Source organism: Tetrao urogallus, assembly GCF_951394365.1.
Source record: "Tetrao urogallus genome assembly, chromosome: 5".
NCBI classification, from domain to species: domain Eukaryota; kingdom Metazoa; phylum Chordata; class Aves; order Galliformes; family Phasianidae; genus Tetrao; species Tetrao urogallus.
Window position 1 is genome coordinate 39,708,864 of NC_136818.1, and position 25,792 is coordinate 39,734,655.

A 25,792-nucleotide genomic window follows, 5' to 3' on the forward strand; every position below is an offset into this window, starting at 1 on the left:
AGTGCAACATTTTGCCCTCTGAAAGTCTACAAATACAAGAAAATAACGTGTCTATCCACTACTGCATCTTGCAAGATACATTAACGATACACGCAAGTGCGAGTCACACCTACCCTCATAGTCAATACCCTCCCACAACAGAAAAGAAAGGCAAGACAAGAAAAAAACGAATTCACAGTAACATGAAGTTTAACATCTAACAGCAGGGGCCCAGGCCAACAAACAGCCTCGGCTAACTTGTGTGTGCAGCACCAGCGCTGATGGGAACCCGCGGCTGTGGGTAACGGTACGGCCAGGACAGCGGGGGAGTTCTGTCCGGGCGGAACCTCGGGCGGGAGATGGCAGCCTAAGGAAACCCGAGTGTGTGGCTCAGGCAGAAACGGCTCACAGTTCAGCGTCTACCATTAACGCGGCAGAAGACTCCTCACCAACTCAGCCACGAGCTTTGTGCGTCCCGTCAGGGACGAGCAACGTGTAAACGCCTGAGCTCGCGAGGCCAGCAAAGCGCATTTGCTACGCGCAGCCCGGGGCAGGCAGCAGCAACTGTTCGTCAGCGCTGCGTTTTACAGCCGCCTTAGAGAACGCTGCGGAGAAGCCCAGAGTTTTCCCACCCCTCCGCGGCACCGGCACCGCCATTTGCCAGCAACACCCCCGCCGGCGGAACGCGCTCCTGCGACGAACCGGGGCGGGCCTCCACCGCCGGAGAAGATGACGGCCGCCCGTTCCGGCTGAGCGGAACGAGGCACCGACTCCACCCCGGCCCCGCAGCGCTCCCTGTGGCCGCCCAGGCGGCGCGCGGCCACATGACCAGAACGGCAGGCTGCGCGAGGGCCGAGCCAGCGCCGGCCGCCACGTGACCACAGCCGCGCTCCCCCTCCGCCTCCCCGCTCACGTGACCCCGTTTGTTGTTGTTGCGGCCTCCGCGGGGCGGGCGCCCGCGTGGGCGGCGGCGCGGTCACGTGCCGGGTTTAAATCGCTCCCTGGGGGTGGGGGAGGGGGCCGCAGCGGCGGCGCTGCTGCGCGCTGCGCCGGGCGGGAGGGAAGGAGGGAGGGGGGCGGCGGTTGCTTCTCCAAGATGGCGGACGGGGAGGCTCCGCTCCTCCGGCCCCGCGACGGCGGCGGCCCCGGCGCCGCGGGCGAGAGCGCCGAGCCCGCGCCCAAGCGCCAGCGCCCGAACTCAGAAGACGGCGTATGCGGCCGGGGCGCGCCGCTCGCCCGCCGCCCGGACCGGGGCGCGGAGCCGCCTCCCGCCGCCGCCGCGACGGAACCTCTGGGCGAGGCGGCGGCCGTCAGCGTCGATGGCGACGTCCGGGCGCGGGAGGAGGACGGCGCGACGACGGAGGGCCGGAGCGGCGCGGACAATAGGGCCGCGCAGCGGGGCCTGGCCCGGGCGGAGCCGCCTCCGCAGCCGCGGCAGCGGGGCCGGGGGGAGGGAGAGGAGGCGGCGCCCGGCGAAGACGCGGCGGAGGCGGCCATTGGCTGCGAGCGGGCGCAGCGTTCAAACGGGGCGGCCGGAGCGCCGGCCCCGCAGCCCGGTGAGGACCCGACCCCATCCCCCGTCCCGCCACGGGGCGGCCGCGGCTCGAGCCGCGCGGGGGGCGAGGGAGGCGCCGCGCTCGGCCGTCGGCCGCGGTGCCCCGGGCCTCTCCCGCTCCGATCGGGGCTCGTCACGGCGGCGGTATTCGTGCCGGGCCTCGGGGCGAGATCGCCTCGGCGCTCGCTGCTGAGATCGTCCGTGGCGGCGGCGACGCGCTATTAGAAATGACAGCCGTAAGCCCCGTCTCCTGACAGCGGTTACTTTCTGAAAACTTTTCTGGAAGGGACAGGAGCGGTCGTGCGGACCGGTCCTTTAGGGAGCCTCGAGTTAGTCTTAGGCTTCAGCAGCTGAAGCGCAAAGTGCTGCACCGTCAGGGAGCTGGCTTTGCAGGTGGGTTTGCAGCAGGGCTTGGGCGGTACCGGCGCTGAGCTCGGTCTGCTGTGTTGGGACCGACAGGCTGGGAGGCTTTGGGATTTTTAAGGTAATGCTTTGGGAAGTCCTTTAAAGGTATAAGGTACTGTGCTTTGCCTGGGAAGTGATCTCTATTATAACGCCTTATGTGGAGGCTATTCCTCGAGTTGCTCCAATCCTCAGGCGTGTTTTGGTTTGTATTGGCTATTTCTGGCACAAAGTCCTTTTATTCCTTTGAGGAATCAAGACAACTCCTTGGGGAGTGTTACAATTTAAACTGCTACTTTAGGCTATCGCGTTTTATAAATCTGTGATGATGTGACCTGTATGTGATGAGTCTTTAATGACACAGACTTTGACTCTTCACGTAGCAGACACAGTGGTTGTTGTAGTAAAACGTAGTGTGCTGATGTGTGTTTCTCTTATTCATAAAGTTTTTCTGTGTAAGATGCTCACTGACTTCATGTGTTACAAAACAGAAGTGTCATGCTTCAAATATGTAAAATCTTAATAAGACATAATGTCAGAAGGGCACCTGTGCTCTCAGGAGGCAGCAAGCGTAGAAAGCAAATGACTGGCCTCCTACTCTTTTCAATTTAATCAGAATCATTTCTGCAATTTACTTATCCAATCAATTAAACAAATTGGGCAACGCAGCCTCTGAATAAAAATGTTTTTCTTTAAGAGTAAAGGTGAGGTGACCTAGCTTCACTACTGCACAGGAGTTCATTCACTGGTGTTGGGAAGTGATGGCGGTGATTCTTCGCTGCAGAGACTAAGACTTATTTTCATTTGCTTATAGATTTTCAACAAATTAATATATGTGCTGTGCCTATTAATAAAAAGATAATTAAAAAAAAAAATAGTAGCCCATATTGTAACAAACTGCTCAGAACAAAACACGGATTTGCACCTTAAACGTTACCTTGGTATCGCATGCCGTGAAACGAGTATCCCGTTCCTCTCCACAGTCCTTATTCTGGGCATGTGATGAAGTTAGATTGGGTTACTCTGGCTTAGGGCCACAAGCGGAGTGCTCAAAGGCAAACCCATATGCAAGGTACAATGGTGATAAACTTAGTGAAGGTGGTTCAAGGTAGCACGTTTTTCTGTCATAAATGAAATACCCCGTACGTGTGTGTGTGGCCAGCTACTGCAAGTCAGATGCAACAGCATAGCAAAATTCTCTATTTCTGTCCAGCTGTGTCTTTGTGTGTGTGTTTAAATGCTGGGCTCTTACAACCCCATTGCAGATTGTTCTGTAAGTTGTGGGACATTGATTTTGCCCAATTTCACAGTAAGAGCTGAGTGAAGTGAGAACCATAGGAGAAAATAGGAGAAAATAATGGTAATCTAAAAACACTTCACTCTTTCTGAAGGTACAAATAACCTCAGTAACCAACACTTGATACAGTGAAAACCTCACGTCAACGTCAGCCCACTGATACCAGTATTAGCACAGAAATTCTGCAGTAAATCAGAGGCCTGAAAATGTACTAATAAGCTAAAAAAAAAATTAAAAAAAAACAAAAACAAAAACAAAAAACCAACAACTAAGTGGTGAAACTTACTATTTGCCACTTACTGACTATTTGTATGTGATTGAAGTTGAATGCAATGAATTACAACTTTAGGTTTTGTGATGCATTTAAATATGCATTAACTGTGCTGCTTGGCTCAAGCTTTGTATCTTCCATTGTTGTGCTGTCTTGCAGATAACTTCCTTTTAAGCGATGAAATCATAGCCAATGGTTTCCACTCCTGTGATAGTGATGAAGATGACAGAGCTTCACATGCAAGTTCTAGTGACTGGACCCCAAGACCACGTATAGGTAGAAGCCTGTGCAATTACTCTCAGATGCTGCTTGCCTCTTGCAAACACTTGCTTAGTTCTTCCTAGTCTTAAGTTTTTTTGAAAATTGTTAGAAGAAATATCGATTATTTATTTTTCAGTAATTATTTCCTGTATCCTGTATAATGTTTAAGAATCTTTAAACTGTATTTCAAGAAAGGATAGTCAACAGATTTGTTTTTCTGTAGAAATACTGCCATAATCCATATTAATATATATTATATACATATACATATATATATATAGTATATACATAAGCTTAATAAATAAATGAAACTGGCATATTTCTTACCCATTTACATAGTATTACTCTTACTTTAAAGATGTTGAAGCTCATTGTTGTATGATTTTAGCCATATTAATCTGTAGGGCTCACTGTCCCATGTCACACAACCATTTGGGTGTTAACTAGTCTGCAGATCAGTCTGTAGCATAGGTGTTGGGTAAAAAGCTTTCACCTCACTCAGAGCGATGTACGCTGTGACTGGTGACTTGAGTAGGATGGGCTTCCAGGGCCCAGCATGGCTGGGACTTCAAGTCTTGTCTTTTACATAAATGTGATAAACCACAGCCATCGCATTGCCAGCACTGATAAAGCATAGCGGCAAGAAAATACAGTATGGCAGCGCAGTGCTCCACTTAAAACCTGACCCAGTCTTTACCAATCTCCTCATTACAGGTTCACTGTCAGTACCTTTTAGGTCAATGCATTTGGTGATGGTTGTCTTTCTATGCAATGTAGCTACTTTTAGTTTGGATCCTCTTAGTGTGGCTTCTTAAGATGTGCATATTTTTCTTCTGCTGTTCCATTCTTGAGTGCTTGTGGAGAGATTGATGGCTGTGATCATCTCTGAAGTCATTAGTTCTAGATGACTAATAGAGCAATAAAAAAACCTCTGGGTTGGTAGGCCCTATTTGTCTTTAGTATACATTATAATATGTATATGTATGTGTGTACCCTATGAAACATTGGAAAAACACCAGTTAAGCCATTAAGTGGAGAAACATTGTGAAGATCTTGTTGCTAAACGTGTATTTTTAATAAAATAAAACTTATTTAATAAAAATAAATAATTGATATTTCTTCTAACAATTTTCAAAAAAAACTTAAGACTAGGAAGAACTTGCTATGAACTGTGACTTCTACTCTGACTTTTCAAAAAATGCACTGTGGGTTAACATAAAATAATCATAAAACCCTCCCTACGCTATCATTTCCTAATTTAGACCAAGATATATGGGGTTTTTGATGCAAGGAATGAAACTGCTTTAATAAAATGAAGCAGCAAGCATTAATAAATGGAATGATGGTTATATTTGTCTTAGTCAATTTCTGTTTTGTTTTTCAATTTTCTCAGGTCCTTACACTTTTGTTCAGCAGCATCTCATGTTAGGTACAGACCCACGGACAATTCTGAAAGACCTGCTCCCAGAAACGATCCCTCCACCCGAACTGGATGATATGACACTGTGGCAAATCGTCATAAACATTCTTTCAGAGCCGCCAAAAAGAAAAAAACGAAAAGATATCAATACTATTGACGATGCAGTGAAACTGTTACAGGAATGCAAAAAAATCATGGTCTTGACAGGAGCTGGGGTACGTATTGCCACAATGACAGTGTGACAGTATAGAGTTGGTTAATTCTTATCCAGAGCTTCATGGCACACGGACCATCTGACAGTGGCAGTATTTGTAAACAAATAATTGGGAAGAGGAGGTACAGCTGTCCTAGATGATGCACGCTGCACGACTGGAGCTTAAACTGGAAATGACAACATCTCTCTTCTGACAAGAAACTATTCTTAGACGTTTAAACGCTTAAATGATTGCTTCTACGCAGAATAATTATGAAATAAAATCACATCTACCTATTCCAGAATATTTTCTATCCTAGTCTCTTTTTTTTTTTTTTTTTTTTTTTTTTTACAGAGCCAATGACTTTAAATCTCAGTGAATTTCATAAAACGTCTAATGGAACCAGAGGGAGTAAAAGAAGTAAAAGGGGAGGGGCTAGGTTCTAATAAGAGTACAACTTAATTTTGGTAGACGGGCTTTTATGTCTAAGGTGCTACACTATGATGATAAGACCACTCATTTTCACTAAACAAAACCTTGAATTGTCATGAATTTGCAGCTTTGCACCTGCGTATGAGATACAGTATGAAAGTCAGTAATTATTTACCTCAGTGGGTTGCACACAGAGGTATAACGCTATTCAGAAAAGATGGCTAATCCAACTCAGACCAGCTTTGCAGAAAAGCACTGCTATTTCCGTTATCCAATGTTCTTCCTATAATTGCTATGCCTGTTTTCCCTCGTTACAGCATTCTGGGGTAGCGTGGGACAATAAATTAGCCCTTATTGACTGTTAGAGCAGGGCACAGCTAGTTTATCAGAGGTGTCTTATCATCAGAAGTGAGATTCTATTTTGTTACTGCATTAGCATGTTAAAGGAGAAAAAAAATGAACAACTCTTTGTGCACTTCTTACAAGACTTTCAGTACTAAAAGTTCTCGTGTTCTGTTACTGCCTGTGGGGATTGTGCTGAAGCTTTTCTGGACCAGGTTATCAAGTTGTGTTTCTGTGCTGTATCTCCTGCTTGTGATTTGGAAATTGGTTTGATCAACACAGAACACAACCTGGTTTTGTTCTCAGTGTATGTGAGCGCATGGAGATACGGTTTCCCAAACAGTATCATTGTAGCTCTTGTTATCATAGTAGCTGTTACAGCCCAGTACGTAGTATTGCTTATTGCAAAAATATATTTCAGGTGTCTGTGTCTTGTGGAATACCTGACTTTAGATCAAGAGACGGCATCTATGCACGCCTTGCTGTAGACTTCCCAGACCTTCCAGATCCTCAAGCAATGTTTGATATAGAATACTTCAGAAAGGATCCCAGGCCATTTTTTAAGTTTGCAAAGGTATGGTTTTCCTATTGATCTTATCTTGGTCAGTAAATAAAAAGACTTCAGATGCATAAATGAGATTTTGCACAGCTGTGTTAACAAAAGGGTATCTGTCTCGCTTTCAACAAGATGGTGTTTAATGAGACACTTAATTCAGTGGCATAATGACTCTCCCCTTGGCAGGCCTTTGCAAACTATTATATCCTCAAAGATGATACTTTAGTTGTTGTGTGCAACCACGTATTAAACTTATTAAAAAGACTTTGCAATATTTTATTCTTTTTGAAGCCTTCTTTGGCTGTTCCTGTTACAAGTTCACTCTATATGCAACCGTTCTCTAATTCAAGGGAGGATAAATAATATTTTGTCATAATTTTAAAAGTCTTTGAAATTCTTAGCTGCAGTTACATTCACTGAAAAATAGAATGAGAAACTTTTTGAAAGCACACAAGTAATGTGGAAAGCTAAATTTGAATTTGATGTGTTGTAGCATGCTGTTTCATGTCACTCTGCATGGTCACATCTTATTGCTTTATGGTTAGGAGGAGTGAAGCAGTTTCATGCACTGATAAGTTTGATCCTGTTTCAGATTTTGATGTAGCTGACACGAGGATCTGCATTTAAAAAAAATAAGTCTTTTTTGTAGGGACTGTGTTCTGTGTTCATTTCTTAAAAGGGAGGATGGAGCAGTTTTCTGAGAGATATTTGCAATACTAAGCAGATCAATTAAAAATGCCTCAGAGACAAGTAGGAAATATAAATCGAAGAAGTATTTTTACAGGACCTGTAAGGTCTCCTGAGAATCCATCCATGCACTTGCTGTTTCCTCCTTTTGCTCACAGTTTGTACTACTGCTCTATTATTGATCCAGAGCTTGGAAAAGAAACATGGATGCATTCCTGAGTTGCTTGACTTTCTTGAAAGCACTCTATCCAAATTCTAACATATTTTTATGTCCATCAGTATATACATTACTTTGACTTTTTAATATGGGAGGAGGGGAAGGGGAACCAACTGCCTACATGGACATTTTACCAGAGCAGTTCAAATTTAATTTGGCTGATATTTTTTACTGACATTAATTTCATCTGTTATTGAAAGCAAACAGCAGCAGCAGCAGCAGCAACAAAAACCACACAAAACCCTGAAACACAATAGTGACTCTGAAAGCTATTTGCTCTGTCAGAGCAGTGGCTGATTTACTCAGCCAACATACTTGGACCCAGAAATTCATTTTTCACTTTAGTACATACATTTTAAGGCACTGTTACTGTGCCTGTGCTTTGCCCTATTTTCAAGGTACTTTTCAATGAGCACTGTTGGCTTTGCCTCATTTCCTGTCTCTTCTTACATCTGTGCCAAGAGATCCACCCTTTATCACTGTTTATATGTGTATTTCTAGTTCTCTAGTCAGTCTTACTTTTCTCACTGTTAGTGCTTTAAACTCATTTTGCTTCCTGCTTCATTGATTCCTCTGTACAAGTGCTTGTTTCCACTTGTTCAGTGTGAAGTCTGTCCTTTTTTTATTTCCTATAATTAGGATGGATCCTATGGATCCCATATTTATTTGTAGGGTTAGTGGTGGCAGAGCACCTCTTGCTTTTTCAGACTAAGATACAAAGTCTCTTAGGATCATATTACCATCTGCTGGTAATTGTGTAACAGCCTAGTCAGAATCTAGGTGATACAATTTAAATCCAAAGACCTGTGTAATCTTCAGAAATTAGAACAACTTGAAATATTTGGAGTGAAAACAAGTACTTTCAAAAATTCTCTTTTGGTTGTGAATGGTTCACTGTTGTGCTCAACTTTTTGGTTCAGCTTTCAGTATCTACTAGTAAAGGTAGGCAGCCCCTGCTGCTAGCTTACTTTCTGTACAAAGGCGTGGGTTTCCCAGGTGAGAGTACAGCCCAGTTGCTGTTCAGTGGCAAAAGAGTGACAGGAGAGCAGAGGGCCTGGAATTCAAGCTTCTCTTCTTAAGTGGTGCTCCTGAGCAAGAGGGTGCTGCTGCTTCTAGCCTCCTTGTCACACAGCAACTAGAGTACTGCCTGGTTGGTCAGTTCTAGGCAGAGGTTCTTTGCATGAAGTGTTTTTTCTTCTGCCAAGCTCCTTTATTCACTGTGGAGATGTCAAATCATTCCATAAAAGGGTGCACATTTCTTTCTGTATATGCCTTAAAAATGCCTGCCTCCTCTTCCTCGATTTAGCAGAAATGCTGAGCACCTGTCTGGGCCAGTGGAATTGCTCTTCTAAGCCATTTGGTTTTGCCTTAATGCTGTTGTAACTGGACAAATTGGCAAAGCTGGTCTCAGTGCTACCTGCCTTCTGCTTTATGTCCAATTTGTACTTAGTTTGGTAGCTAATGAGAGCCCAGGAATGGCTGCCAATACAGTTGATGAATAAAAACTGCTCATCTTTAACCAAAAGACCAAAATCCAAGTTCCTCATGAATTTTTTTTTTTTGTCTGACTGCAGTAAAATAATGTCTCTAATAAAAATACGAGGAAGAAGAGGAAGAAAACTGTTCATGTTTTATAGTTCTCAAAACCAGAGATGACCTAGACCTTGTTCTTGTGCTGCCTGAAGAACAGAGTACCAGCTACTGCAATGAGCAGTTCATCCTGGTATGAGAAGTTCAGCTAATGAAAGAAGAGTTGGAACTGAAAGGAAAGGGCAAAATGCAAAGGGAATGATTACGAAGAATGAGTACATAATTGCTGCATTTGGAATAAAGATGCTGCGTATTCATATACACTTTCTAATATACTTTTGAATTCCATAGGAAATCTATCCAGGCCAATTCCAGCCATCTCTCTGCCACAAGTTCATAGCTTTGATGGATAAAGAAGGAAAATTGCTTCGTAACTATACTCAGAACATAGACACATTGGAACAGGTTGCAGGAATCCAAAGGATAATTCAGTGTCATGGTCAGTAATTTTAGTTTCCCTTTTCTTATTTCTTATGAGTAGGAACAATGCTTACTGATGTATGTGACAAGGTAATTGCTAGTGGCATTGATATTTTCCTTAAACTGGTATTTCTCAGAAACAAATATTCTGCTTTTAAAGTGGTGTTTAGAGTACTAGGTAAAATTATTACTGATAGCATAACTAAAGAAAACACTGCAGAGAGAGGCTGAGAAGCATTTTCTTGAGATGCATCCAGTAAGACCTGATTCCATATTTGTAGCCAGTGCTCTCATGTTTGGGTTATTTCACGAAATGCAGTAATCTTTCTTTAATTTGAACTTACAGATTCAGTGAAGTTTGGAGTTCCTTTTAAAAATGTTTCTTGGTATGTTCTACCATGCTTCTTAAATTTAACAGGAGATTGAATGGAAACCTGTGTCCCCAAATCAGTGGGAAGATAAGGGACCAGACAAGGATAAGCTTGGCCAAGGCACGTCTATTTCAGGAGCCTCTGCTGCTTACATGACTGTACTTTACAACTTGAAAATGTTGCCCTTCTTTCCCCCCTTTCTTTCTTTTTTTCTGAGTTAGTTCAAGCATTTAAAGCAAAAGTGTTTGTAGCAGAAATACTACTTTCATAAGTAAGGCATGCTAAGTGGTGGTCTTTGTGCATCAGTGGCAAGCTTAGACCTTAGCCTTTGTTGTGTAATTGGTGGTACTTTATATTCATGCATGAGAACACAGTGTGGAAATTGTCTGATAACGAAATAGATTTAGCTGCTGATTACTTAGAATACCTGTCACTTCCGAGGCTTACCTCAGCTACATCTTAGTGTGGATTACCCAGTTGTTGAAATTAACATCATTTTGTTACATTTTGGTGCCAAATATTCTCTAATTATTATGCCAAATTAAATGGAACCTCTTAAGTAATTGTTTGATGTGCTTACCATTTCCAAAGACTTGCAAATGTCAAGTTGAAAGGCCAAGGATATGTTTTTAAGGAAAGAAGGCTTAGAGTTCTAAGGTTCTAGAGTTCTTTTATCAAATAAATTGCTTAAAAGCAATGTTTGTGAGACCTGCCAACGCTGGTGTCAGCAGCAGAACTGGAACTGAAGAAGTTAACCTCTGAGTTAAGAGCAATAACCCTTGGTCTCCCATTAAGAATACAGAGGGCTGCTGGAAGGGGCAGGAACAAATATTAGGAAAGAAGGAAGTATCACCAGATGCTTTCCCAACAATCCTAACATTGAGCTAGGGAAGCAATGGTTCCTTTTGCCTGTAACAGAGCCACTGTTGAAGCTGGTACTGTTACCACGATATGCCAGTGACCTTTGGATTAAGTGATACCCCGTACCACGATATGCCAGTGACCTTTGGATTAAGTGATACCCCGTTCTTCTTTGTCTCAGCTGTTAGCAGTGTGGCAATGGCAGCCTGGTACCAGAGATGGCAATCTGCCCACTGATTACAGCTTTCTTACAGAGTTCCACTTTTCCAGGGATCAGACTCATCTTCCTCATCTACAGAGCTTAACTCAATGGTGGATTTGTCAATTTTCTTCATTTAGAGAGAGTCAATGCTTTGTCATAGTAACCAAAGAGAACAGAATAGAATCCACCCCACAGAATAACTCAAATCTCACTCTAGTTTTCATATGTATTCAGCATATAATGCGTTTTCTTTTGGATGTCATTCCTAATTAGGTATTTAGCACAAAATTCTTTTTTAGCTGTGTTTTTGCACACACACAAATGTTGGGGTTTTTTTCAGTTGCATGATACAGTAATTAGATTTCAGACCAGCTTTAGTGTATATGCTGTATCAGTTTATTTTCAAATAAAAAAATATTTTTTTATTGGTTTCTGAGGCTTTTGGAAGTTAGCAAAGGTTATTTTGAGCCCACTAACTATCCACACTAGAGTTACTCTGCTTAATGCTAGCTAATTGTCTAATGGTAGTGGTTAAAGCGAAACTGAAAGTAGTTATTTAAGGGTGTCCGTTTGTTGTCTAGCTGTAAGAGCTTGACATATTCCACTGCAAGGTCAGAGATCCCCAGATTATTTTTTTTAAGCCTTGTTTCATAGCTGGGACAAGTCTGACAATTCCTTACTTCACTCTTCAACGTTCTGTCAGCTTCTAGCAGTACTCCTTGCAGGGGTGCAAGGCCTTGACAGGTAAACATGTGCACCAAAAGGCCACTCTCGTTTTCCACCATTTCCCTCTGTTAACATGTGTTAGCCAACAGATAAGGTTTGCCTTCAGACAATGAAGACAGGAGTGCTCTGCCAGATGTCAGGCATCACCTCAGCTGTGTTAGAACAGGGCCGCGAGAGCTCAGGAGAGCAATTTTACACAATGCTGCCAAACAAAGAACACGGTAGCCAAGCTGAATACTAAGTTCAGAGTGCTACTCTAATGGAAACAATATAGCTGTAACTATTAACAGTTACTGAGAGGAACATACTGCGGCTCAGTTGCCTATAATTGTAGTCCTAGTTAATGCATTTTCATTACTTAATGCATTTCATAGTTACTTTGCTCTTTGAAAGCCAGCTGAGATTGGTGTGGGTTCGTGTCCTGCTGCTGATGAGGCAGGGCTGACACCAGTTCTATTAATTGTGTAAAGATGGGAAGTAGGGGAATGATCCAATGGATTTAGTGTTTTCATACATTCAATATATTCTCCTCCTAAAACAGAATTTCTCCTGGCTAACATCTACAACTAGCTTTAGTACCACAGGAATCTCCTCTTAATTTTTAAATTACTTTTTAAGGACTTCTTTTGGTGGTTTTTGTTTTGTTTTTGTTTTGTTTTGTTGTTTTGGTTTTGTTTGTTTGGTTGGTTAGCACTGCTATTTAACAGTCTTTGTGTCATAACATCTTTGGCAAAAAGACCAAATCTGAAAGTCCTCACTTCTATCATATTTTCCCTCCCGTCCCCCACAGGTTCCTTTGCAACAGCTTCCTGCCTGATCTGTAAATACAAAGTTGATTGTGAAGTTGTTCGAGGAGATATTTTCAATCAGGTAAAAACTTACTTTAAATCACTGCAGCTTTCTAATAAGCAACTTGGTAACAAAACAAAGCATTGCTTAAAAGGTCTGCATTTTTAAAAGGCATATGATTAAAAAAAAAAAAAAAACCTTTCCTTGTTTCCTACGTGCCTATCTATCTATTTTAGCATTTGCTCTTGTATTTAAAAAACGTACTCAGGTACTACACTGTAAAAATAAGGTAAAGTGAAAGAAGTAGAAACCAAAACCATTGGAGTCTATTTCTAATGGCAGTTCTCAGAAGAGCAGAAATCAACGTGGTAAGTAAAAGTTGGATTTATACCTGCCTTAGGGTAATCTGAGCTCTGAGTCACACTGTGAAAGTATTTCTAGCTATTTATAACATCAGTTGCTCTTAAAGCATTTACCTGCATTCAAAATGTTGAAACTGTAGATGATGCATGGAGAAAGTGCTAATATAAAGCAGCCTCTGAGCATGTAGGATAAGTGAGATGACTGATTAGCACTTTCAAGAACTGCCAGACTATTTTATGTTCTGAATTCCTCACATTTGGATATGAAGTGATTCATGACCAAGCCCAGAGTTAGTTCTGCTCCATCAGAGTAGAATAACCTTTGCCTTAATCAGACCCGCTTTGCTTTTCTTCTGTGTCTTTTGACAGAGACAATTACCTGATAAAAATGTTGTCTATACAAATGAAAAGGCACTGTTTTTCTGTATTTGCATGTTTTTCAATAAATACTTGACTCTGCAATTAAAATTTAAATGAGAAACATAGAGAAACATTTTTGAAGCATTATATCTGACATATTTTATGAATGGCTGTCCCTGAATTCTGTGTTTGACTTCAAGTTTTATGAAGTGTGAATATCAGAAGACTGATACTTTGTAATACTGAGTACCTAAGAGGTCTGTTCTACTCTATGCATGTTACTGTTGAGAATCGTACCTTACAACGTTGCTTCCTCTTTATCTTTAAAGCAAGTTAGTTGGGATTTGGTCTTTGTTTTTCTTTTCCTTCTAAACATGTTCCTAAGCATGGTGTAGTTTTCTGTTTTGATTGTTAGTGGAAGTATTCCTTCTAACGACACTTCAATCAGTGCACTTTTGTATGTTGAACTGAACTTGTGCCCTAACGGCACGTCCCTGCTCATGGCCAGTAGTGGGAGCATAGGGATGGGAAGAGAAGCCCGCACAACAGTACTTCTGAACAAAGAGGTGGTTGCTCAGGAAAGAAACATTCAATCTATCAGTCCTAATCTTACAGTGCTGTACAGGCAGCAGCACCAGTTCCAGCTATGCGCAATGAGAAGACGTTACAAAAAAAGGATGCTCACCTATATCTGAAGATTCAGGCTCACAAGAAAACCCCACCAAAGAGAGATCTCCAGAAAGATCTTCCTTGGTGGCAGTCAGCCCTTAAGTGAGGGCTAGGAGAGGTGCAGCCAGGCTCCACCCCTTCCGGTCACACAGCTGAATTGCCTTCACCTGTGCTCCTAGGGCTGACCAGGTCCTTTCCTTCCCCCAGGTGCTCAGTCAGTGGTTCAGGCCATGACTTAGCAGTTCCAAGACTTTAGACAGGTATATTTTTCCAGAGCAGGCTGTAGCTGTAAATACTGTTATTTCACAAAATGAATACAGTTATTGCTGAATGTATGTGTGTGTATCTACATATACATAACAGGAAATAGCACCATTGGAACAAAGAGTATCCTCAAAAAAAAAAAAAAAGTTCAATTTACCATCGTTATCTCTGCTTCAAAAATCAGTGCCATGCGGTTGGTTTTTCTGTTGCTCTCCAGAATGAATTAATTTCTTAGTTATCAAAAGAAACTGGTTCTGTACTTATGAAATAAAACACTGCCGAATTCCAACAGCTCTGTTTTCTAGAAATGGTTTGGAGAGTCCCAGTCCATAGTCCCAATAGGAAGCTGTATTCTCTGCTGTCCTCCACTGCTTGGAAGTTCAGTTATATGTGACCCCAGGTCCTGTTTTCCATAGAAGAGATTAGCTTTCCTTTGCTCTGCTCCTTCCTTTGACAGTCTGAAGTGCTTCACAACAAAATAAGTCTATTTAGCATCTTCCTGGCAGGATTTCCTTTCAGCATACCAGAGATGGATACTTAAAAAACCACCAGTTCCTCACCGCTTTTTTTTTTTTTTTTTTTTTTTTTTTTTTTTTTTTTTTGCCAGCTCCAAGGCAGCATGCTACTTACCTGCAGCACGATTCCATTTTTAGGTTGCTGTACACAGACATCCTGCTACACAAGATGAGGCAGTGTCTATAAATCCCACAGAAAAAAACACTTCTGAGTAAAACTGTTTTTGATTATTTTCAAAAATGCCAATTTCACTGTACTTTTGACTACTTTAACCAGTTTCAAGAAACAGCAAAGGCATCTCAGATTTAGGATGAAAGGCCCACAGAAACATGCACCTGTTCTTGGATGTTCTTAAATCGACACAATCTTTACTGATCTTGTTTTTGATACATCCACAGCTAATGAGGAATTCTCATTCTCTTTCATGAGACAAATACAGCAGCAGAGGTGGTGTGGTTCTGGGCTGTGCTGCCCATGGAGGGAGGGAGGATCCTAGGCAGCTGAGCGGCCAGCTATCTAGCCTTAACTTCTTGGTATCAATTTCAGCTCTTGGAATAGATCTCCCCCTTACTGATGACCTTTCTGAGGATTAGCAAAGGAGCTGGTGAGTAGTGTAGTGCTGAAACCTATTTGTGGGCCCCTTTACAGAAACTCATGTGATTTGGACAGGGACAGCAGTTGCTGTACACAGATCCATTTAGTAACAGTATTGGACTTCCTGTGGGAGATGATGGAAACAATTACTATCAGTGTCTTTTTAAACTAAATCAGAAGTTAGAGATGTTTGCTTCCTTCCTAATACAGAACAAACAAACTTATTTCCTAGATCTTCCAATTTAAAATGCACATGCATTACTTCCTTCGGCAGAAGAAGTCACAGGGTAAAAAGCATCAGAAAAGTTCCAGATGTTGGTGTGTTGTCAGCTTTCTTTCTAATATCTAAAGATCCAAGGAAAAAAGCTCAAGGTTTTGTGGTTTTTTTTCCCCTCTACTCTGTTTTGGGGGATTATTTAGTTGGTTGGGCTATTAACTCCTTGCCCTGGATAAGGTGATGAAGATTTTCCCTATACCGCTTTCTAGTTCTTGTGCTGTATCGCTTCTTTCGTTGAAGAAATCTCCGTAGTAGAAATATAAGATTAGATTATTCAAAGACTTGAATTTTGGAAAAGGTTCTTTCACACCATAGAAGCAGCCTTTTACCTGTAATGCTTTCTCCTAGGGAAAACATTGTCCTTGGTCCTACAACAGTCATAAAAAAAAAGCCAGCAGTTACACATTTGTGTTTTTTGTTTTTTTACATTTTCCTATAATAATAGGTCTCATACATCACTTCACGCTTTTACAAAGCACTAGTTTGCTTGTCATTACTGCTATAGGACTGCAGCTATGTTTGGCTCCTTGGATTTATTCTGGGGTATTTTACTTTGGAGACTACAGCTGAGAAAATAATTTGCTCAGTAGTAAAGTCCTGTCTGTCTATTCTTGCATCATCCACCTGTTTGCTTTTCTTCTCCCTGAAAAAGTGTTACGTTGAAAGAGGTCAAAACCCTGTGGTTTCACGAGGAAAAGGACTCTGCTTCTCCACAAACATAACTAGCATCTACTTTTGCTCTGTTAGTGGAGGAATTTGAAATTTTAAAATGGAGACCAGACAAAAGATCTTTCCATGTTCTTTTTCTGTATGCTTTTTGCTGGACACCTGCTACACACTTTATGCAACCAAGAAAAAGCAGAGAGGTAGTGCTCTATAACATAACGTTTGAGTAGGAAGGGGTACAGCAGATTGAGTAATGGAAACTGATAGCGAAACCGAAGCTTTTGTTCTGATTATACCAAAAAATTATATTCCTCTCCACTAGGAGGTGATTACGCATCAGTGTTGAGTGTGACATCTAGACTCTGGCTTAGTTGCTAGCTAAGAGCAGAGGTGTAGACTTTCATTGTTTCTCCATTCTGGTGTAAAAGGACTCCTTCATTCCCGCTGTAGTTCTGTGTGCAGACTAGAGTAAGAAATGTATTCAGATGTACATCCACAGAAAAAAAATAAATGAGGAAATGTCACTGAAACTTGTCTCATGCCAGAGTAAGTCACTGTGAATTGCTAAAATCTGAGGCTTTTGAGGTTGCAGCCACAATAGTGATATACGCTGTTCTATGCAGGTAGTTCCTAGATGTCCTCGCTGTCCGCCTGATGAACCACTTGCTATCATGAAGCCTGACATAGTGTTCTTCGGAGAGAACTTACCTGAGCAGTTCCATCGTGCCATGAAGTATGACAAAAATGAAGTTGATCTCCTTATTGTCATTGGGTCTTCACTGAAAGTAAGACCAGTAGCATTGATTCCAAGTAAGTGACTGACTGGAAATTTCTTCTTTCAAAAAAATTGGATGAAATTAAAATTCTCAGTTAAGAGTTCCAGTTCTGAGTGCTTTTTCTATGCCCAAGGCAGAGTAGAGATCTCAAAGTTATGAATTTATAATCCATAGAACTACTTTGCTAAAAGTTAAACTTTATGTTCATAATATGCTTTTGGAATTCTAAGATTTAGTCCGGTCTTGTTCAACATCTTCATCAACGACCTTGAGGAGGGGATCGTGGCCACCCTCAGCAAGTTTGCTGATGATATGAAGTTGGGAGGATTGGCTGACATGCCTGAAGGCTGTGCTGCCATTCAGCGAGACCTGGACAGGCTGGAGAGCTGGGCAGAAAAAAGGAATAATTCCATGCACCAGTACAGGCTGGGGGATGACCTGCTGGAGGGGAGCTCTGCGGAAAGGGACCTGGGTGTCCTGGTGGTCGACAGGTTGGCCATGAGCCAGCAGTGTGCCCTTGTGGCCAAGAGGGCCAATGGCATCCTGGGGTGCATTAAAAAGAGCGTGGCCAGCAGGTCGAGGGAGGTGATCCTCCCCCTCTACTCTGCCCTGGTAAGACCTCATCTGCAGTACTGCGTCCAGTTCTGGGCTCCCCAGTACAAAAAAGACAGGGATCTCTTGGAAAGAGTCCAGCAGAGGGCCACAGAGATGGTGAAGGGCCTGGAGCATCTCTCCTATGAGGAAAGGCTGAGTGAACTGGGGCTGTTCAGCCTTGAGAAAAGAAGACTGAGAGGGGACCTGATGCAGGTCTATAAATATCTAAGGTGTGGGGGGCAGAATGGCGAGGCCGGACTGTTTTCAGTGGTGAGTGGAGACAGGACAAGGGGAAACGGCCGGAAACTGCAGCATAGGAAGTTCCGCACAAATGTGCGCAAGAACTTCTTTACAGTGAGGTGACGGAGCACTGGAACAGGCTGCCCAGGGAGGTGGTGGAGTCTCCTTCTCTGGAGATGTTCAAGACCTGCCTGGATGCCTACCTGTGCGACCTGCTGTAGGGAACCTGCTTTGGCAGGGGGGTTGGACTCGATGATCTCTGGAGGTCCCTTCCAACCCCTACAATTCTGTGATTCTGTGAAAGTAATTGTCTTTTGAAAGATAAACGTAGTATCAAAAAAATGGAACAGCTACATCAGATGTCTGAGCAGTAATTGAAGTCAGTACTTTATGCTAAATGATACAGAGTGGGCATTAGATAGTGTATGACCATTTGGATCCTTAGTTCTTAAAGGTGATAAGAAAAGCCAGCTGTGCTATTACTAAATAAGTCCTTTAGAAGGGCTGAGAAAATACAATTGCAGGTTAATTATTTGCCTATTAAGTGCACAACTTAACTCGTACTTTTTTAACATGCAAGCCTGAAAAAGGCCTGCACCAACCACCTGCTGCTCACGGGGGACAGTGCCACATCCAGCACTTCTATAGAAAAACACCTTTTACTGCAAGAAACAGGGAAATCTAGATAGACTACACAGCCATGGCACCTCACACTGCCACTTCAGCTTTATTATATTTAAGAGTTACTTGTATTCCAGATCTGTCTGAAGACATCTCTCAGAAATGAAGTTTTTTTTGGCAGATCTTTGGTAAAAAATAAAACCAAAATGCCTGTCTTCAAACTGTCTTTTCTATGTTTAGGTTCCATCCCCCATGAAGTGCCTCAGATCTTAATTAATAGGGAACCTCTGCCTCATCTACACTTTGATGTGGAGCTTCTTGGAGACTGTGACGTTATTATTAATGAATTATGTCAAAGGCTAGGTAGTGAATATACAAAACTTTGCTACAACTCAGTAAAACTTTCAGAAATAACAGAAAAGCCTCCGCGAATGCACAAAGAGCTCGAAATGCACTCATCTGAGCTACCACCTACACCCTTAAACATTTCTGAAGACTCTGGTTCACCACAACAAATGACTCCACCAGATACTTCGGTGGTGCCCTCAGAACATGCAGCTGAATGTAAGGTAGAAAACTGTGATCCTGCCTCTGAAAATAAAGGGACCCGCACCGAGGAAAAGCTTCAAGACACACAGGCATCCTCTGAAAACCCTGAAAATACTACTAGTGAATTAATGAACTCTGAAACAATGAAGGAAAATGGAACCAACAATGGAGAAAGCAAAGAAAAAAATGAAATAGTGAAGAAGTGCTGGGTAAATAGATCTGCAAAAGAACAGATTAGCAAAAGGTTGGATGGTAAGTGTTAACTTATTTCATTCTCTTGCACTTCAGTGTTTATTCTAGACTTACTTTAAAGCAATAAATAAGTTGCCCTTGAGGGAATCAGTGTTTTTTGGTGGTTATTTCTGCTCAGAAAAGTATCTACGTTTTTCATTGTCATGCAGAGTTTATTTCTTCTGAAGAAGCCAATAGGAAAATTTTCTGTAATTCAGAATAGATTTTATAATCAGTGATTACTGAATGGTTTTAAACTGAGACAGGGGAGGTTTAGGTTAGATATTAGGAGGAAGTTTTTCATACAGAGGGTGGTGATGCACTGGAACAGGCTGCCCAAGGAGGTTGTGGATGCCCCATCCCTGGAGGCATTCAAGGCCAGGCTGGATGTGGCTCTGGGCAGCCTGGTCTGGTGATTGGTGACCCTGCATGTAGAATCATGGAATGGCTAGGGTTGGAAGGGATCTCAAGGATCATGAATCTCCAGCCTCTCACATAGCAGGGGGTTGAAACTAGATGATCACTGTGGTCCTTTTCAACCCAAGCCATTCTACGATTAGAAACTCCCTAGAAAGATCAGAGTTTAAGAGGCAGAAGCTAAGTAGCAAAAATAAACCCGCCTTTCTTACATTTTCTAATGAATTTCCAGTAAAACTGTACTGATCTTGGGATTTTAAAGCACCGTGTCCCAACTCAGTCAGACAACTATTTTGTAGGACTGAGGGACAAAGTCTCAAAAAGATTTGAAAAGCAAATCACACGGTTGGAGCCAGGCACATTCCAAAGGAAACATCAGACTTTCCAAAGAAGCCTTCCGTGTGCAGTCTGTTAATTGATGGAACAAGTAATTGCTCTAGAAAGTCAGTGAGGATGGAGAACCAGAAGGTTACAATTTCCCTAAAGCAAAGTCAACTACTCTGTGTGGTGGGTTCCAATTCTGTGGTACAACCAATACACAGCATTCTTGCTGTGAATACAACGTTTATCAACAAAAAGCTCTAAACATTAGAGTTTAAACACTACATCAGAGGGAGGGAGGAAAGGGAATGTTTAGCTTCCCAGTAAAGCATTTGTTAAATGCTGTTCCTAACAACACATTGAAGTAGAAATTTCTAGTGTAATTTGTCATGTTAGCTTAACTTTTGAAAATGCATCTGTGTAGGTACTTTTTAACCAGAAGTCTGCAAGATCTTGTCTGAATAATTTCAGCTTTTTGTTTCTGCTGGGCACCCTGCTCTAGTTGCCCCTGCTTGAGCAGGGGCATTGGACCAGGTGACCTCCAGATCTCCCCTCCTACCCCAACCATTCTGTGATACTGACTTGCTAAATTCTGTTTCAGGTACTCAGTATCTGTTTTTACCACCAAATCGCTATATTTTCCACGGAGCTGAGGTATACTCAGATTCTGAAGACGATCTGATATCTTCTAGCTCTTGTGGGAGTAGTAGCGAAAGTGGCTCGTGTCGCAGTCAGAGCTTAGATGTGGAGGACGAGAGCGAGATTGAAGAGTTTTACAATGGCATAGAGGATGAGGATGCTCCGGAAAGGGAAGAGGAAGCTGCATTTGGGGAAGATGGGGTTGAACAAGATGCAGCTGATGAATCAGCTTACACAAATGAAGCTGCAGGGAACGATCATCCAACAAGCAACAAGTTGTAAAGCGATCACTGGTTACAGGAATTTTCCACCAGCATTAGGAGCTTTGGCATGTCAGGACGAATGTTTACGTCTGGATTTAGAGCAAGGAAACCATAAGGATGTGGTGTTTATAAACAACTGAAACAGATTTTCATGCTTAGTTTTTTACCTTTTTCAATAAAATTCTCTTACTGCACACTCAACACTAACTTTTTTTTTTTTAAGGTACTAGGAATATCTAAGCAATTATTACTATGTTCACTTTTAAGTCATCAGTCTGATCAGGCATCCATGTATATAATACCTATTTTGCATAATAAATTTCAGCTTATATTATTTTTAAACAGTTTTGAAAAAGCCATTGGAATGTTAAACTAATATAAAGGGAACAGCTAATTTAGACCAAAGAATGGTATTATCACACTTCTTGCTTTGTAACAGTTTGGTTTATTTAAAATTTTTACGCTTCTGCTAAACCTTTCGTTCTCGCATAGCCTATCATTAAACACTGGCATTTTCTAAGACCGACTGGCAGCTAATTTTTTGCTTTAACAGTTAGTTTGTATGTTTGAGACATACGTAAATGTGAGTAGATAGTTAAAAATGGAAACAAGACAGTAAGCACTTGAAAAATCCTAATCTTTTTTAGACTGATAAGAAGTGCTGTGAAAATGCTTCAGTTACTGAGCTTAATACTTCCTGTGGACATGAAGCTATGTTGACATTGGCTCCTTAGCAATGATAATACTGGAACACCAGTATTTTAAACAAAATGGATTCCCCATGGTAGAAGTTTTTCATGTTGTATACAAAATGTCAAATATAGTGCAGCTTGCATTAACAATAGTATTTGATCAATTGCCAAGGCTGCAACACAGAGGCTTGGCTGAGTACACAATAATGTTCCTACCAGCACGTGAGAAGGCACGGAAACCAAATCTCTTCCTGTAATACTTAAGAGGTAACAGAATCAGAAGAAACTTGCTCAGAGAGCAACAGCCTCTGCTGCTATTGCTGTGTGGGTGAAATACAGATTAATCACCTCACCTGCAGATGTGCTGCTTTGAGTGATGTCCCAGCTGGGGAATGTGACTTTCCACTTGCTAGCTCCAACGTGCATCTTAGAAGCAAAGCAGCTATTCCAATTATCACATTGCGTATTAAAGTGCTAAGCTGCCTTAAAACTGGATGTTGCAAATTTTCAAGTGCGGATTGTTTCCAAGCTTTTAGAATTATTTTGTAAAATTGCACAGTGCAGTAGTAAATGAGTCAGCATTTTTTATATAAACCACTTTTTCAACATTGGCCCATATGAACTCTACGATGTAGATTATTCATATACTTTGCTTTAATATTTATTACATTTTGGAGATGTATAGTAGCTGTTCTTTGAACGTAAGATACATCACTTAATGAATATTTAAGAACAGCTTTCTGTATTCATCTAAAAATGTTGGCATGTTGTCTCATCGTCCAAATTTAATACAGCTCTTATTTGGCTACACTAAAGAATGCAATATGTTTAGTTTTCACTTGCATGTTACAATGTATTAGTTTGTGCTATAGGAGATATTTTAAATTGAAATACTTTGTTTTAAATTATTTTTACAGTGAGGATTGTTTTCTGCTCTTTTATATTGTATATAGTGTCTTTTATGTAATCTACTGGCATATGTTTTGTAGAAGACTGTTTAAAATGACCAGCTATCTTCCTGCAACTTTTGAAATACAAAACCAGTGTTTTATACTTGTACACTCTGTTCTAAAGTCTATTAAAATCATCATTTGATTTTTGGTTTCTGTTAATTTCTAGTTAGCTCCTAAGAACTTAACAAAAGATGCCGTATGAAGTTTTAAGTGAGATCCTGGGTACTATACAATAAATTGCCTTTTCTGTCTACCCCCTATGGGAGCAAAGCCCCAGTAAAGCTACACTGGTACAGCAACATCTGGAATGACAATGTAGTTTTGTCCTTCAGAAAACTACTTGTCTTCTTTTAAACCCTATGCTGCATTTAGATGTATTCACTGAGCAGTCCTGCTTGTTCCTACATAGTAAGGAGTTCTGAACTAGCTACAATGACGTGGGAGTCAAAATAGTACCTTTAAAATAGCCACCCTGCGATTAGCATTTTTGAGATGACACTTGGGCTGCTAGGACTTCCTAGGAAAAGTACTGTATGATGGCACACACAGAGCTTACTGTCAGGATGCAAGGCCCAAGGAGCAGCAAGTGAACACACAGGAAGGCAGATAAAATGAAGCAAACCATCACGCATACTCTAACTGTGCAACTTACTGCCACATGACACTGTGGGAGCTCAGTGCCCTGCAAGAGGAATGGAGTAATTTGGGTGGGACGGGGTTCCCAGACAGAGGTCATCCTTTGGGCTCTCCCTGAAGCACTTGGACCACTTCACATGGAGACAGCTTTCAGCCCAGGGCAACCCAGTAGCAGCTCCCCAGCGCTGCTGAGCACTGTATGACACCGACCGGTACTGACAGAACCAACACCGCAGGGCACACGTGAGCACGGCTTTCTCGGCCTCGGGGCTGGTGGGTGCACGTACACGACCACGCATCTTTCAAGGACTGAATTTCTTAGCAGACACAAACCGCCGCTCTGTGACAAGGCACCGTCAGTTCCTTCACTCCTCAACCCTGCAGCCTCAGCACAGCCCCAGCGCCGCACAGCACGGGGTAGCGACAAACTGCCCTTAAGCCACAGATATTCCTGAAAGCCGCAACTAAAGAGCTCTGAAACGACACACAGCCATCTCTCACTGCTGTTTTATCCCGTCTCTACTACTCCTAACACCTGGAGGCTACAAGCACAAACTGCGGCCGAAGGAAAGCGGCTCTGCCACACTTCATGGGCGGCTGAGGAAGAGCCCCCGAGTCACCCACAACAGCGCTCCGCTCCCCACTTACCGCATCCGCAGCGGCCCCGGGACCCGACGGGACGGACCGCCCAGCGCCGCGAGCCGAGAAGCGGCCCCAAGAGCCGCCCCCAACACGCCCAGCTATGCTGCGCTTAAATACAGGCTCCTGAAGGGGAGGCATCCAGGGCAGCCCAGGGACACGAGGCTGCCTAACGGGAGGCTTCTCGCCAGCGAAGTGTTCGAAGGCTCCCGCGAGTAGCGGCAGTCCCTTCCCGCTCCTCCCTCGGGCCGCACCCCTCGCCCTCTCCCTGTACCTACCGCCAGCTGAAGCCCCGCACCTCGCTGCGCGCTGCAACATCCGTACCTGCCAGCGGCACCCAGGCTCGCTGAGCCGCAGCGTGCAGCTCCCAGAGTACTCGAGCACTGGTTAGGAAGCACTCATAGGTAGCCTCTGTGCGGAATTAAGGCACAAACAAATGAGTTTCAGCCCTACCGTCTGGCTAATTGTTTCTGTAGCAGGGTGGGGTTTAGTACAGCCCACCACCTCTGCTCTAACAGCAAGGCTGGGCTATCTGCTCAAGGGGGAAGGAAACTCACTTCCAGCCTTTGGAGTCAAATCCTTCTGGCTCACACTGCATTTTCTCCTCACTGGAAGTCCCACATACCCACGCACACTGTGAGTACCCGCAGAGAGCAGCTCTGCCCGCGGGCTGGCCCCACCACAAGTCTTGCAGAGAATAACAGTACTCGAATACTGCACACACCCAACTACACCAAACGTTATCGGCCCTACGGTTCACATCCCTGACAAGGTACAGAGCCTTCATTTTCTTTCTTAATACTCCTGAAACTGGTGAAAAAAATTAACAACAACAAAAAAAAAAATTAAAAAGCTTTTAACCCCAGCTTACATTCCCGACATCAACAACACACTATTCTGCAGATTTGCAGAAGACCCATACAGTATCTCAAAGCTGAAAGACAGGCCATATACAGCAATTATGGCTGCTGGTGTTACTTTATCAATCCGTAAGTGTATGTAGTCCAGCAAAACACGGGTGGATTTCTTGGAGGCTCCAGTGTGTAGCGTTACAGGACACTGCTACCCAGTCAATCTGGTTTCAGACCATTAGAGGTCTAGGGAAGGTTCTTAAAGCTTATTTCTTCAAACCCGACTAACACTAAACTGAACAGCACGTTCAAAGACAAGATAGCAGCCTCATGATTAGTTCACCCCACTCCAGACTGAGCCACCAACTGAGAAACACCCACTGGTAAGCAGTAGAGACCATCTCTTGTTAGGAGACACAAATATTTTGTTCTTCCACCAACAAATGAGCAACGACAGCTCTGCAGTACATAGTGGTTGCACAAGGAGAAAGCCAGAGCCATCCATGTGGTGCCCACCATATACTACTTCAGCATGATAAAAACTGTGTTATTACAGGAAAGCTTGCACTCTGTATTCATCCTAACTGCAGAAGATGATATGCCTTTAAATAATGAGTTTTGTTTTACAGCTGTTTGTATCTGATGGTACCACACTGCATTCACTCCTGGATAAACAAAGTTTACTGCAACGCAGAGCAGTGCAATGAACTGGAATCCTTCATAGGAGCATAAAAAACCCTTTAGTGGAATTCTGCACCTTGGTGTTCTACATTAGTAACAATGTTAGCAATAGCAACTACTACGAAGTGCTTAACTGGAGCTCAGTTTTAATAGTTGCACTGTATCAGAGCAACAGCCCTTCGATTTTCCCCTGGAAAACAATGCACAAGTTTCTGCGACAAAGGCAAATAAAAGTCCATGTAGTTCTGCCACACAGCTGCAATCTGCAGTTCTGTGCCTGTGACAGGTGCAGTAAATCCACTGCTATGACAAAAACAAACCTTCCTTCAGTAAACATAATGGAGATGGATACAGCTAACCATTCTCCAACAGTAATTACGAATGCTCATCAGAATACTAATCCTGCTAT

At 42.7% G+C, this 25,792-nt stretch overlaps 1 protein-coding gene across 1 annotated transcript; it reads left to right on the top strand.

Moving 5' to 3' along the window:
• Window positions 1-1,075: 1,075 nt before the first annotated feature.
• On the top strand, window positions 1,076-20,950 carry SIRT1 (sirtuin 1; the record flags this gene model as incomplete). Its single annotated transcript, XM_079535524.1, has 9 exons — window positions 1,076-1,535; window positions 3,664-3,780; window positions 5,159-5,400; window positions 6,575-6,727; window positions 9,495-9,642; window positions 12,574-12,653; window positions 16,904-17,090; window positions 18,752-19,312; window positions 20,631-20,950. The coding sequence occupies 9 exons, from the start codon at window positions 1,076-1,078 to the stop codon at window positions 20,948-20,950; spliced, it is 2,268 nt and encodes a 755-aa protein (XP_079391650.1).
• Between the last annotated feature and the right edge of the window lie 4,842 nt (window positions 20,951-25,792).